Genomic DNA, 13,610 nt, shown 5'->3' on the forward strand with positions numbered 1-13,610 from the left:
CCAGCGCTGTCGTTAGTGTTTATCGGAAGTGACGTATTTCCGCCTCGCCGGAAGCGTCACCCCGGTAACCAGGGACGCGTCGAGGGTTCAGGGCCGGCCATGGCGGGGCTCCCGCGTTGCGAACTGTGCGGGGCCCGAACGGCCCCGCTGCGCTGCCCCGGCTGCCGCCTCACCTACTACTGGTGAGAGACTCCGGGGGGAGGCCCTGGGAGCAGGATGATGTCTGGGGCACAGGGACAGGGCAGAGGCCAGGGATTAGCTCCAGGGTGAGGCTCGAGGCACAGGCAGAAAGCTTGGGATAAGGCTTGGGATTCAGGATGAGGCCCAGGAAGGAGGAGGCAGGAACAGACTTGGGACAGGACGAGAGGCAGGACACAACAAGGCTCAGAACACGAGGCCCAGGATGTGGCACAAAAGGCAGGAACAGGCCCAGGACAAGACTCAGGACGCAGGAGAAAGGGCTGGGAGGCAGGGACTGGCCCAGGGCAAGGGCTGAGAGACAGGATTAAAGTTCGGGATGTGTTCTGGGACACAGGAACAGGGCAGGAGGCAGGCATTAGCCCCAGGATGAGGCATAGGGCACTGGAAGAAGGCCCAGGGTGAGGCCCAGGAAGCAGGAACCAGCCACAGAATGAGGCTCAGGACACGTGGAGAAGGCCCAGGATGAAACGTAGGAGGCAGGTACAGAGCAAGGACAGAGAGACAGGGACAAAGCTTGGGATGTGGTCTGGGACATAGGCAACAGGCAGGGATTATCCCTGGAATGAGGCTCAGTACAGGGACAACCTCCACAAAGCCCAGGACTCAGGGATGAGATCTGAGACAAAGCTCAGCCAGCAGGGATGGGCTCAGGAGGCAGGGACCAGACTCAGAATGGAGCCTGGGAGCCTGGAGAGGGCCCAGGGTAGAGCTCAGCCGGAAGGGCAGCAGCAACTGGAGCAGACACACTCACCTGGGATGTTCCTGCTCCCTTCCAGTGGCTCCTGCATCAGGGAGGCAACAGAGCCGGGAGCTCTGGAGTGTCACACAAACATGCCTCAGATGCCCTCAGAGCAGTCACTGAATTCCAGAACATTCCCTGTTCCCACAGTGACCTGGTGTGGGTTGGTTTGTAGTTTTTGTTTTTCCAGTGTTGGAACCCAGGGACTTGCTCAAACCTTGCTGTATCAGAAGTTCAGGGAGTGATTTAAATAAGGATTTTAACACAGAGAACTGTGGAGATGTGGCAGGACAGCACTGTGGAATGGAAACATTTGGAAATATCATGTACTGGGCGCCCTGTAAACAGCCCAGGGGCTGTGGGTAATTGTTGTGGAGAAAGTCCTGAAATACAGTAGGGAATAATCTTTCCTTACATCATATCCCAGCAAATATCAGTATCCTTCTCCCCTTGTTTTGCCAGTGATGTCTCCCACCAGAGAACCGACTGGATCAGCATCCATGGCCATATCTGCCAGCTGCTCCTCCCAGTCCTCGGGCCCCAGCCCTGTTTCCATTCTGAAAAAGACAGAAAACTTGGCAAGGAGCAGCTGCTGAGGAGGCAGGTGGGTGCGGGAGGAACAAGCACAACTTTAAAGTGCTGCCAGGGAAGGAATTCCAGCTCCTCTCCCTACCCTGGCTGTACATCGTGGGACACACCGGGGGCAGACTGCGCTCACCTGGAATTTTCAGCCACACAGGAGTCTCCAAAGCAGCTTGGGCTGTCACTGCCCAATTCCTATAAAACTGAAAGGAATTTCTTGCCTAAAACCAAGCAGGGCTTTTGCCTTCACAGTATCCACCCCTTTAGAATTCCTCCATCTGGATGCTCCCAAAGAAGAGGATGGCACCTCCTTGGTTGATTTGGGACTTGATTGCAGAGGTTTGGGGGTTGTTTTTTTAAAACAAAACCTCAAAAGTAAGGGGAGTGGGATTATCTTCTCTGTCACTCCTGAGCCTCCAGCCTTTTCCACCAAGTGTTTATTTGGTGTCCTGAACTTCCTCGGGCAGCAGCAGTCCTGGATTTCCCACCCTGCCAGGGAGTTGGTCCATCACCCTGGTTAGTCCAGGATCCAGCTGAGCTTTGCTTCTCCCAGGCTGTTTGATGGGAGGGTATCCTCTTTCCCAGAGCAGAGAGGCAAAGAAACCAAGTCCCCTCCCTTTGTTTTCCTGACCAACTTGGAACACCCTTTCCCACTAAGTGCAGCCTTTTATCTCCATCAGGCCTCAGGGATGTGCAGATGTGCAGCTCCTTTCCAGCCCCAGTGGTTTGCAACTCCTTCTTTTTCTGTTTATGGAGTGGCAGGAGCTGCCGTTCCACATTGTTGCTAAAATAACCCACCCAGGTGCATCTGCTCCTGAAAATCCTCCCTATGGAAATAATTTTCCCTCTATAACAACTCCCAGACACAGAATAATGGGGCAGCACGCAGTGGACTTGGAACAATCCAATGGTGCCACTGAAAATAACATCCCTAATCTTGAATTTTATAGGAATTATTATTTTTAAGGTGTTTCTGGCCCAACTGTGGGGCTTTGGGGACCAGCTCATTTCTGTCACCTGTCTTGGGAGCTTCCAGAAAGACAAAGTCCAAAGGCAAAAGTTCTGCTTGGTGAGAGCTCATGACAGGCTTTAGGCAGCAGATTCCTTTTGGTTTTACAGGAATTGGGCAATGATATCACAGGCTGGTTTGGGAACTTCTGTCTGGCTGAAAATCCCAGGTGAGACTGTTGAGCAAAGTCCACGGAAGGTGTGTCAGGCCAGTGTGTCCCAAAGGGAAAATGAGAAACTTCCTTAGTTCTAGGTTCTGTTTAAGTTGTTCTTTATAAAGCCTGCAAGGAAGGTTAAAATGGGTGTCACGGGGCTGTGGCAGGATTTTGCATCCAGAAGTGCTTGAAGCTGTTCCAAGAAGCTCCCCTGCTATTGAACACTGATGTTGACACTGATTACATCACTGACTTTACAGCAACTAAAATTATCTCCATACATTCCAACAGGCCACGTGGCTGCCAGCTGAGGGAAGTGCTCCTTCATTAGCTGGAAGTTAATCTGCTGGTTTAATTAGGTGAAGGGAAAGACAGCAGGAAGATGAGGCTGGTGGAGAGAAAGTCACTCTTGATTGGGGTTCACACTGGGTCAGCAAACAGCAGCCTGGAGCGGGAGCCTGGGCTGGGAATGGCTCCATGGGCAAGGTGGGGAGAGCAGACTCCAGGGTTTTTCTGAAGTGGGGATTTTTATAGGTTCCTTAACAACCCTTAACAACATCTGCTCTTTGACCTTTGTCTCCAGCCTATTGAAATAAAATAGATTGTGAGAACGGTCTGTGCAGGGACACTTGGCTTTCCTTCTCTCCAAAGAAAGGAGGGAGACGGGAAATCCCTCAGTTATCTGCTGGCTTTCCCAGCAAGAGGGGAAGTTCCTTTTTGTCTGGCAGGGTTTGGAACAGCCAAGTTGGGGCTGGGCTGGCTCAGAGATATTGGGAGAGGGGGAGATTATTCAGTGCCTTGTCTCACTGGCTGCATCACATTCCTATTGCAGATTTAACAAAAGTGCTTTAAAAAGTTCTTCCCTGTGAGGGTGGTGAGGCCCTGGCACAGGGTGCCAAGAGAAGCTGTGGCTGCCCCTGGATCTCTGGAAGTGTCCAAGGCCACGCTGGACAGGGCTTGGAGCAACCTGGGATAGAGGAAGGTGTCCCTGGCCATGGCAGGGGTTGGGATGAGATGAGCCTTAGGGTTCCTTCAACCCAAACCAGTCTGGGATTCTATGCAAAAAAGGCCTTTGAAGTTGAGGGAAAAGCTCTTCAGTCTCATGGTAACCAGAGAAAAAACCTTCTGCCCGAAGCCTGCCTGTGGGTTTGCTGCTTTTTGAACATTTCTGCTGTACTTCACCCACTCCTGCCTCATGTTTGTTTAGAAAACACAGAGCTCCAGCCTCAGTCAGGACACAGGGAAACCTGGGCACATCCAAATGCCCTGTGGCTCAAGGAGCAGGGAGCTGGGAGCCAGGAGGTTTTATGAGTTTCATTCCTCATCTGTGCTCCAAAGCTTTGTTGATAGAAATCTGCTTCTGTCAACATAGCCAGGGGGGAGCCTGCAGACAGCACCTCCAAACTGACAGAACTCCAAGTTTCTGTTTGGAGAAGAGCCTCACCTGCCTGCGTGATGTCAGCTCCCCACAGCTCCTGGGCATGGGAAAAGGTCCAGCCCAGCCAGCCGCGGCACTGCTCTGGCTGTAGGTTCAGCTCCAGCTCACTGGAGCCTTCCCTCTTCCTGAAATCCTCATTTCTTCAGACACACCATCAGTTTTGGTGCCTCAGTGTGAATAATGGAAGTGGCACTGAGCCCTGAGTGTGTTCCCAACCCCCGGCTCCCACCTGGAGCAGAGCTGGGGTCCTCAGCCCCCTCAAGCCCCAAAAACTGTGTGGCAGCGCCTTCAGAGAAACCTCAAATTGCAACACACATGGAAAGAGCCCAAAGTGACAGGGCCAGGGGCAAGGGGGAAACCAGGGCAGGGCCAAAAGGAACTATTCCCCCAGGGCTCCTCAGGGCCAAAGGAAACCATCCTCCAAGGCTTGGAACTGTGGTCGGAAATATTCACCGCTCCAGGGCTCCTCTTGCCTCCTGCCCTTCCTTTTCCTCCTGGAAGCTGTGCCAGAGTCCAACCCCCAGCTTGTCCTCACTGCAGATGTTTCAGGCCATGGGAAGCAGCGATGGTACCATTGACAATAGAGTAAAAAAAGAATGATCCCGATCTCCAGCACCTCCCAGATGCCAATCTGGGCGATGCCCATGCACCAGGGTCTGCGCTGGTTGCACCAGACTGGCACAGAGAGCCTGAGAAATACCAGCTTTTCCTGCTGCTGCCCCAAGCATATGCTGGTTTTCTCCTGGGCACCACCTGCTCCCTGGACATAGTTTGTGTTTCACAGAATCCCAAATTGGTTTGGGGTGGAAAAGACCTTAAAGTCCCTCTCATTCCACCTCTTGCCAAGGGCAGGGACACCTTCTACTACCCCAGGTTGCTCTAAGCCCTGTCCAATCTGGCCTTGAACATTTCCAGGGATGCCACAGCTTCTCTGGAAAACCTGCCTTTCCCCTCTCCATGTTCTGGTAGCTCAGGAATGGGTGCTGTGTTTTCTGGCTCCTGGCTCTCCTCACTGGAGATGGGGCTGTTGCTCTGGGCTGTGTTCTTCCACAATTGCATTTATCCAAACAGGTGTCTCTTCACCTGAGCCAGGATCTCCAGGAAACACTCACAGGCTGTCCCAGAGTTGCTCCTTCACCCATGGCACAACTCTGCCTCACTCCAAGCAGGTCAAGCTCAGCCAAATGCCAAAGCCTGGCCTCCAGGAGCTCTGAGATTGGTGTGTCTGCTCAGCTCAGCCCCAGCTGGTGGCAGAGGGTGATAAAGGGGGGAACTGGTGTTTTCTCAGGGTCCCACTGCTCTCCAGCAGCACCACTGCTTCTCAGGCACCTTTCCTGCTGCACCACTGCTGGGAAAAGCTGATGAAGAAGTGTTAGTAGCTGGCTGGCTGGGGCTCTGAGCAACCTGGTCTAGTGGAATATGTCCCTTCCCATGACAGGGGGTGGAAAAGATGAGCTTTAAGGCCCCTCCCAGCGCAAACCTTTCTGGGATTCTGGGATTCTGCAAGGATCCTGGCGCTTTTTCCTTGGCATCCCTGTAAGGGCACAGCATGCACAGCTCCTGGCAGGGAGCAGGCATTGGGATGAAGATCTGTTTGTGGAGCTGGCAATTGCATCAGCTGCTAACAGTGGAGAGGCCAAATGGTGTGGACTGGTAGGAACAGCAAAAGGCAGGGAGCAGCTATACATGGATAAATACAGGATAAGTTACGGATTCTGACAAACTCTGACAAAGGCTGCAGAAGCTGCTGCACCACCAACTCCGGCTGGGGATAGATTTGGTGAGTGTAACACATTCTGATTTTGACCAGTTTTCAGACTCTGCACACAAAATCTCAGCCCAGGACCAGCCAGGAGAGGGTGGGATGAAGCTGCAGTTCCCTGTGAGGAGCTCTCTCCTCACTCGCTGGCCGTGTCTCCAGCAGTTGGAGATGTGCCGTGCTGGAACCACGGGGCCTGGCTGGCTCTGAGTCACGCTGGGGCCCCTGGCTCTAATCTCCTTTCTGGTCTTGTGATGATCGTTTTCTGTGCTTCACAGCTTTTATTGCTGCAGCCTTATGAGACCTTGTCAGGAGGTGTAAAGGATTCTTCGTCCCAGAAGACACCACATGACCTGTGAGGATGTCCAAAGCTGTTCCTGCTCGGAGCAGGAACGGAGCCAGACTCTAATATGCTCTAATATGACAGCTTTAATGTCTGTCTGTTAATTACAGCCACAAACTACATTACAATTGATGCTTTATAACTTGAAAACTCGATTTTAAAAAGACCCTGTGCATCTGTAACCACCTGGTCTAGTGGAAGGTGTCCCATGGGAGGGGATGGGTTGAGATGGGCTCTAAGGTCCCTCCAACCCAAACCATTGTGGGATTCTGTGATTTCCTTTCTCCCTGTCTTTTCTCACTCTGCCCCTGCTCTGTTTCCCTGCAGGAATCCCTCATTGCTGTGGCGTTGAGCACAGCCCAGGGGTTTGTGTGGGCAGGGAAGCCCCTGGAAGCAATTCCTGCAGCACTGCAGGCACTGCGCTTCAGCTCCAGAGTGTTCGGCTCTGGCTCCATGCAGCTCGTGCCCATCTATCTGCTCCTGGCTGAGGCCTCCACGGGTGAGCATTGTCTACATGGGAATGCTGGCAAGGGCAAGGCCTCCCGGGTCAGGTTTCTGGTTTCCATTTGCCATTTATCTGGGAAGGAGCAGCTCTGGGCCCTGCTCTGCCTCAAGGGCATTGCAGAGATTTGAGCCGTCCCAAACACACACCCCCCTCACACCCCTTTTCTGTGGCTCTGGGGAAAAGAATCTCTCAGCACTCAGGAGATCAATGAAAGCAAATGAAATGTCTTCTCCCTCTCCACCAATTCCCACAAGAGAAGCCTTATGAAAGTCTGTTCTTTACCTCCGTGGCCTCGGGTGACTCTCCAAAGCATTAAATTCCCGAAGGTGATTGGTTGTGCTCTTATCTCAGGGAACCAGCAAACATTTCAGAGGCCATTGCACCCGAAGAACTCCCCGGTTCATTCACAAATCTTTCTCTGCCTGAGCAGAGCCTTTTCTCATTGTGTGCTTTGGAAAACATGGCAAATGAGGGCATGGGAGCTGCTCTCCCAGCAAGAGAGATCCCTGTAAATCACTGCCATTCCAGGAGCACGCACAATGCTCCGCTGGCGCAACGGAGCTGGCTCAGGGGTTGTCTAAATGGCGTGGTGAGAGCAGGGAGAAAAAATCCTGTGAGTAATTCCAGTGTGACAAGGTGCGAGTCATCAGTGCCTGCCCAGAGTGGACTGGTCTAGGCCACGTGTTCCAGAGAGATTGAGACCCTCTGCCATGGAGCCAGGCTGGGAGAGCTGGGGGTGTTCACCTGGAGAAGAGAAAGCTCCAGGGAGACCTCAGAGCCCCTTCCAGGGCCTAAAGGGGCTCCAGGAGAGCTGGAGAGGGACTTTGGATGAGGGTCTGGAGTGCCAGGACAAGGGGGAAATGGCTTCCCACTGCCAGAGGGCAGGGTCAGATGGGGTGCTGGGAAGGAATCCTTGGCTGTGAGGGTGGTGAGGCCCTGGCACAGGGTGCCCAGAGAAGCTGTGGCTGCCCCTGGATCTCTGGGAGTGTCCAAGGCCACGTTGGACAGGGCTTGGAGCACCCTGGGATAGTGGAAGGTGTCCCTGTCCATGGCAGGGGGTGGAACTGGATGAGCTTGAAGGTCCCCTCCAATCCAAATCAGTCCGGAATTTTGTGGCTTCTGGCTCCTTTTGGCGTTCTCTACACATTCACCTGTCTGTAAATGAGACTTTAGACACCTGGGCAACTCAGAAGCACTTGTGAAAGAAGTGGGGAATCCCCAAATTGCAGCTCCATATCAAGCTACCCCAAAGGGACAGCCAGCAGTGTTCTCTGACTTTCCTGTTTAAAAAATGCTCCTTATCCTCCTTATTCCCCTGATTATTCCTACATGTCATTCCAGGCACTGGCCGTCTCCGACAGGCAGCCAAGTATCTCTCCCAAGCCCGGTGGATCATCCTCCAAACCCCAGACTGCAGTGCTGCTCTTCAGTCTAAGTTACACCGTGGGCTGGGGCTTTTCTCTGTTGCTGAAGGAAACCTGGACCAGGCTTTGTATCACCTGGCCAATGATGTAAGTCCCTTGGAGTACAGGAACAAGCAACACTTCCATTTCAATTCTTTCTCTCCTCCCACATTGATACAGAAATGCCAGCAGGCAGATTTGGGATCTTGAGAGGGTTCACATTACATTACCTGAACTGGATAGATCTGAGACACCTGTGGATCCATGTGTGAGCTAAAGATGTGTTTTGCCAGTTACCCCTATTCCCGTGAAGTGACAAAAAAATCATGGAATCACTATGGTTGGAAAAGCCCTCCAAGATTATCAAGTCCAACCATTCCCCCAGCACTGCCAGGTCCACCACTAACCCAGGTCTCCCAAGTGCCACGTCCACACATTTTTTTGAACACCTCCAGGGATGGTGATTCCACCACTGCCCTGCGCAGCCTGTTCCAATACTTGAACACCCTTTCCATGAAGAATTTTTCCCGATATCCTTACTTGAACCTCACCTGGCACAACTTGAGGCCATTTCCTCTCCTCCTGTTCCCTGGGAGCAGAGCCTGACCCCCTGCCGTGGCTGCACCCTCCTGTCAGGGAGTTGTGGAGAACCGGAAGGTCCCCCCTGAGCCTCCTTTGCTCCAGGCTGAGCCTCCCTCAGCCACTCCTCATATGTTTCTTGCATTCCTTGTCTTTACTGCTTCTCCCTATAAATTTCTCCATCAGCTTCATTACAGTGCTGAGATGCCCAGACATTCCTGCCCCAAACTGATGGAGTTGCCTTTTATTCCACAGATAATTTACATTCTGGCTGTTATTTCCCTCAATACTTTCCCAGGTCTGTCACCCATTATTTAATTAATGCATTACTTCCCTATTTCGGTATCTGGTTCAATGACGTTGTCTCCAATTCTACCTCTTTAACCATGAAAACAGTTTGTTACATTGGAAGTGGTCATTGCCAGCTATGTTCCTGAGGATGCTTTGCCTGTCATTTGATCCTCCAAAGCCAGATGAACTTCTCCACATCCTATTTCTGTCCTATGTAGACTAAATTTATCCAGTGCGGAGTGATGTATCCCCACTCCTGTGGAATTTGATAGTGGCTTTGTGTGGGTATAAATGATGACATAAAGGGAGAAGAATTAGACCCTTTCTATTATAACACACAAACTTGTCTCTGCTTAGTCTAAAAACCCTTTGGGAATTTGAGAATCCTGCACAGGAGTCTCCCAAAAGGCTTGGGAGATTGCCAAAATCCTTTTTCTTTTTTTTTTTTTTAGATTCCCTAAATGTGGTGCCTGAAAGGGCACCAGGTAAGAATTTTTTTGCTCTTAGCAAGTTCAGGACCTGCCTGGACCTTAGCTGCGTGTCTGGGATCTGCTGAGAGTCACACGCCAGCTCAGAATAGCTGGAATGCTCCACTGCCTTCCCACTGATCCTCCAGGGCTCCCAGGGAAGAACCGGCTTGTCTGGGGGCTGGGAAAGCAGCAGGATGGGCTTTGGGAGAGGTGGCACAGGAAGAGGGGGAGAGGGGGGGAATCCTGCCCTGGGCTTTAGACAATGAACCAAGCAGGTGCCTCTGCCCCAGACAGAGGGGATTTAGGGTGTTGCATTCCCATGGATCAGTCCCAAAATACAGCTTTTTAGTATGTTCCTATGGATGAACTCTGTGAGCTAAGTATATTCCTATGGATCCTATGGATAAACCCCAAAATACGGTTCTCAAGGACCTCATTCCCATGGACAACCCCAAAATACAGAGTTTTTATACCTTATTCCTATGGATAACCCCCCGCAAAATACAGCTTGTTAGTACCTCATTCCTATGGATAACCCCCAAGTAGAGTTTTTAGTACTTCATTCCTTTATATAACCCCCCAAAACCAGCTTTTAAGTATCACATTTTCCAATCACTAACAGCTATAATCTGCCCTGAACATTTGCAATATTATTAATCCACACTGAAAAACTTCCCAGGTTTGACATGAACATGAACCTTCTGGGGTTTATTTTTTGTTTAATATTGATTTCAGGTTTACCTGGCTACTGCTGAGTTTGGACTTAATTCTGTTGAGGTCTCTGGAGGGTACTTCCACATGGCCAACATTTTCTTCCGCCAGAATAAAATGGATGCAGCAAACTCGCTCTATACTGAGGTTGGTAGGACCAAAAATCATCCTCTTGAGTTTTTCTCAGCTTTTTTTGGTACTCTTTCCAATGGTTTTTCCATTTCCCTTTAAAGAGATGATGACTATATCAAGTGTCAGTGTTACCTTTAAGGATCAATCCCAGAAACCCTTTTTGTACTTAAATAATTCTCTGAGTTAAAACCAGGAGACATTAATCCTGTAATCAGTTCAAAATTCTTAATAAACTGTCTTCAGTTTGGGCAGCCAAACCTTGTCAAAAAACAGCTTTGCTACCAAATTCCCTGTGCCAGAGGTTAGAGTCCCACCAGCACAGAGGGTCTCTGAGGAGTTACTAAAGCCAGGGAAGAGTGGGATACAAACAAGTCACCTAAAATTTACACTGGGAATCAGTGAAAAGTCACACTGATAAAAGATTTTCAGAATGGATTGATCAAGCTAGGAAAGTAATAATTATCTACTTGATTTAATAACTGAAAAAAACGAGCTTTTATTTGTTTAAATCAATTTTTGTGGAAATAAGGTGCTGGGAGCTGCAAAATCCACCACCATTCCTATCACAATCTTCAACTCAACTAGCTTTTGGTTAGATTTGGTTAGAGTATTTTGGTTAGATTTGTTCAAGTTAGGTGAAAATCCCTAATCAACTGGAGAAGTGAGGGATTCCAGCTGGGGCTGTGTGGGAGAGGAGTGGTGCAATCCGTCCAGGAACATCCAGCCTAGCTCAGTGACCCGCAGGCACTCAGAGGGGATGGGCCGTGCAGGGACATTGTTTGGAGAACAACTGAATACCAGGGATTCACAGGAGTGAAATAATTCCCATGCTTCCTGCCAGGTGAGTAGCCTCTGGCATGACTGGCTGCTGAGCACCCTTCACAGGCACCAGCGAGCGCTCCAGGCCCACGTGGAAGCATCGCCCTTCTCTGAGGATGAGGAAGGCATCGAGGATGGGATGAGTAAGAGCTGCTATTGCTCCAAAACCTTTGAGAAGTGGGGGGTTAAAGAGTCCCTGCACCCTACAGATCATGTTGGCAGTGTTGGGGTTGGCATGGTGTTTCCAGAGGCTGAATTTAATGGGAATGCCAAGTGTTCTTGATGTTGGTGCTTGGCAGATTGCCACAGGCCACTTCAGGAGTGAGAGTGTGCCGTGGAAACCCAGCTTTGCCCTTTCTGTTTGCATTCTCCGTTTCACAGCTCCCTTGGCACTGACTGGAGCAAAGCAAGATTTGATCCATGGAATCATAGAATCATTTGGGTTAGAAAGGACCTTTAAAATCATCAAGTCCAACCATTCCTCCAGCACTGTCCTGTTCACCACTAACCCACATCCCAAATGCCATATCCACATGTTTTCTGGACACTTCCAGGCATGGTGACTCCACCCTGGGCAGCCTGTTCCAATGCTTTACATCCCTTCTAATATTCAAAGTAAACCTCTCCTGGTGCAATCTGATACTTGAACATTCTCATTTCTCTGCAGTTCCTCCGTCTTCCTTTAATAATGGATGTGACATTTCACCTCACTTGGGAGGGGCTACAGCTCCCCTCTGGAGCAGTAGGACATGGTGGAATAGCCTGTACAGATAATTGGATGTATTAATCAGGAAAGTACTCTTGAGGGAAAGGCTGGGGAGTTTCTCACTGGCACGTAAAGGTGCAGAAAGCATCAGTGTGCCCCTGGTACTACCTCAGGCTCCACTGAAGCCAGACCAGACTCTGGTTCTTGGCTCCTTTCTACCATCTGTGCTAATAAGGACATTGTCAGGAATGGGAATAACAATTTCTCTCCCTGGAATGTTCAAGGTCAGGTTGGACAGGGCTTGGAGCAACCTGATCTGGAAGTGGAAGGTGTCCCTGCCCGTGGCAGGGGGTTGGAATGAGATGGTCTTTAAGGTGCCTTCCAACCCAAAGCAGTCTGGGATTCTGTGATTATAAGAGAAACATTTCTGTAAGTCCCATTTCCTGGCACTACCTCCATCAGGCGTTCCCAGAGTAGGAAGAACACCAAGGCAGGGCTACAGGAGACCATCTTTGGTGTGACAGGAGTAGAAAAGTAGTTCTTTTCCTGCAGCTGTTGTGACTCCACATCCTCTCTAAAGGCTGATCAACAAAAACAGTGACTGGATGAAAGGAGTCCTGTTCAAGGGCATGGAATTTGCATGAAGCTGGGATCATAGAATCCCAGCTGGTTTGGGTGGGAAGGACCTTGAAGTTCACCTAATTCCACCCCCTGCCATGGGCAGGGACACCTTCCTCTGTCCCAGGTTGCTCCAAGCCCCATCCAATGTGGCCTTGGACAATTCCAGGGATGGGGCAGCCACAGCTTCTTTGGGCACCCTGTGCCAGGGCCTCCCCACCCTCAGACCATGTTGATGTTTGTAGTAGAAATACTTTGCTGTCCAGAAGAGCCAGTTGGGCAGTTTTGAATGTATTCTATTGCACAAATCCATCCATCAGGATCATTTCTTTCTCCATGCAGCCAAAGCCCAGCGTGAGGAAGGAACACGGGTGCTGTGGGCGGTGCTGAAGGTCCGGGAAGAGGGACCACTGCATCATCCCAGGGAAACAGCCCGAGTCCTGCATGCCCTGGCCATGATCCACTACCTGGGCCTGGATTTAGCCAAGGTAGGTTGTGTCTGAAAAGGTTCAGGAGAATTGGTCAACTGCCCTGGGGGTCATCCTATCTCCTGGACCTCTTGTTCCCCAGCACCTCTCCTGAGCCCACAGTGGTGGTGACTGAGGACAAAGTGCCTTGTAGCTCTCAAACCAACGGTTTGGGTGGGATATTGGGAGGAAATCCTTCCCTGTGAGGGTGGTGAGGCCCTGGCACAGGGTGCCCAGAGAAGCTGTGGCCAGCCCATCCCTGGAAGTGTCCAAGGCCCAATTGAATGGGGCTTGGAGCAACCTGGGACAGTGGAAGATGTCCCTGCCATGGGACATGAGATCAGCTTTAAAGTCCCTTGCAAGCCAAACTATTCCATGGTTCTGTGATCTGCACTCTGTCAAGGCTGACAGTCCTGGCGGATGTGTTTTGGTCTCTGCCAGGCCAGTGGATGCTGGAGTTATCCACATTTTCTGCATTCATCCTTTATCTGGGCTATCCTGGCAGTATAGCTGCCTTTAGACCTGAGCTCAGGGGTTACACGGAGAGCAACACCTGGGGCTCACGGACCTGTTCTTTAGCCAGATTCCCCTGAGTTCAAAGTTCAGTCTATTGGAGTCTGTAATTCCAGTTTGGAATCTGCATTCCTGAATCTTTCTGGCTAAAAAATTCACAGGTGACTGGTA

At 50.8% G+C, this 13,610-nt stretch overlaps 1 protein-coding gene across 1 annotated transcript in view; it reads left to right on the forward strand.

Annotated features, from left to right (window-relative positions):
- ZMYND12 (zinc finger MYND-type containing 12) overlaps positions 1–13,610 on the forward strand; it is a 16,870-nt gene continuing 3,260 nt past the window's right edge. The window contains exons 1-7 of the mRNA XM_010413960.3: positions 1–182; positions 1,403–1,544; positions 6,553–6,724; positions 8,072–8,241; positions 10,209–10,331; positions 11,158–11,278; positions 12,802–12,947. Coding sequence (XP_010412262.1) covers positions 100–182; positions 1,403–1,544; positions 6,553–6,724; positions 8,072–8,241; positions 10,209–10,331; positions 11,158–11,278; positions 12,802–12,947 — 957 coding nt within the window. The 5' untranslated portion in view covers positions 1–99. The remainder of the gene's footprint in view (positions 183–1,402; positions 1,545–6,552; positions 6,725–8,071; positions 8,242–10,208; positions 10,332–11,157; positions 11,279–12,801; positions 12,948–13,610) is intronic.

This window comes from Corvus cornix, chromosome 27, assembly GCF_000738735.6.
Source record: "Corvus cornix cornix isolate S_Up_H32 chromosome 27, ASM73873v5, whole genome shotgun sequence".
Taxonomy (NCBI): Eukaryota; Metazoa; Chordata; class Aves; order Passeriformes; family Corvidae; genus Corvus; species Corvus cornix.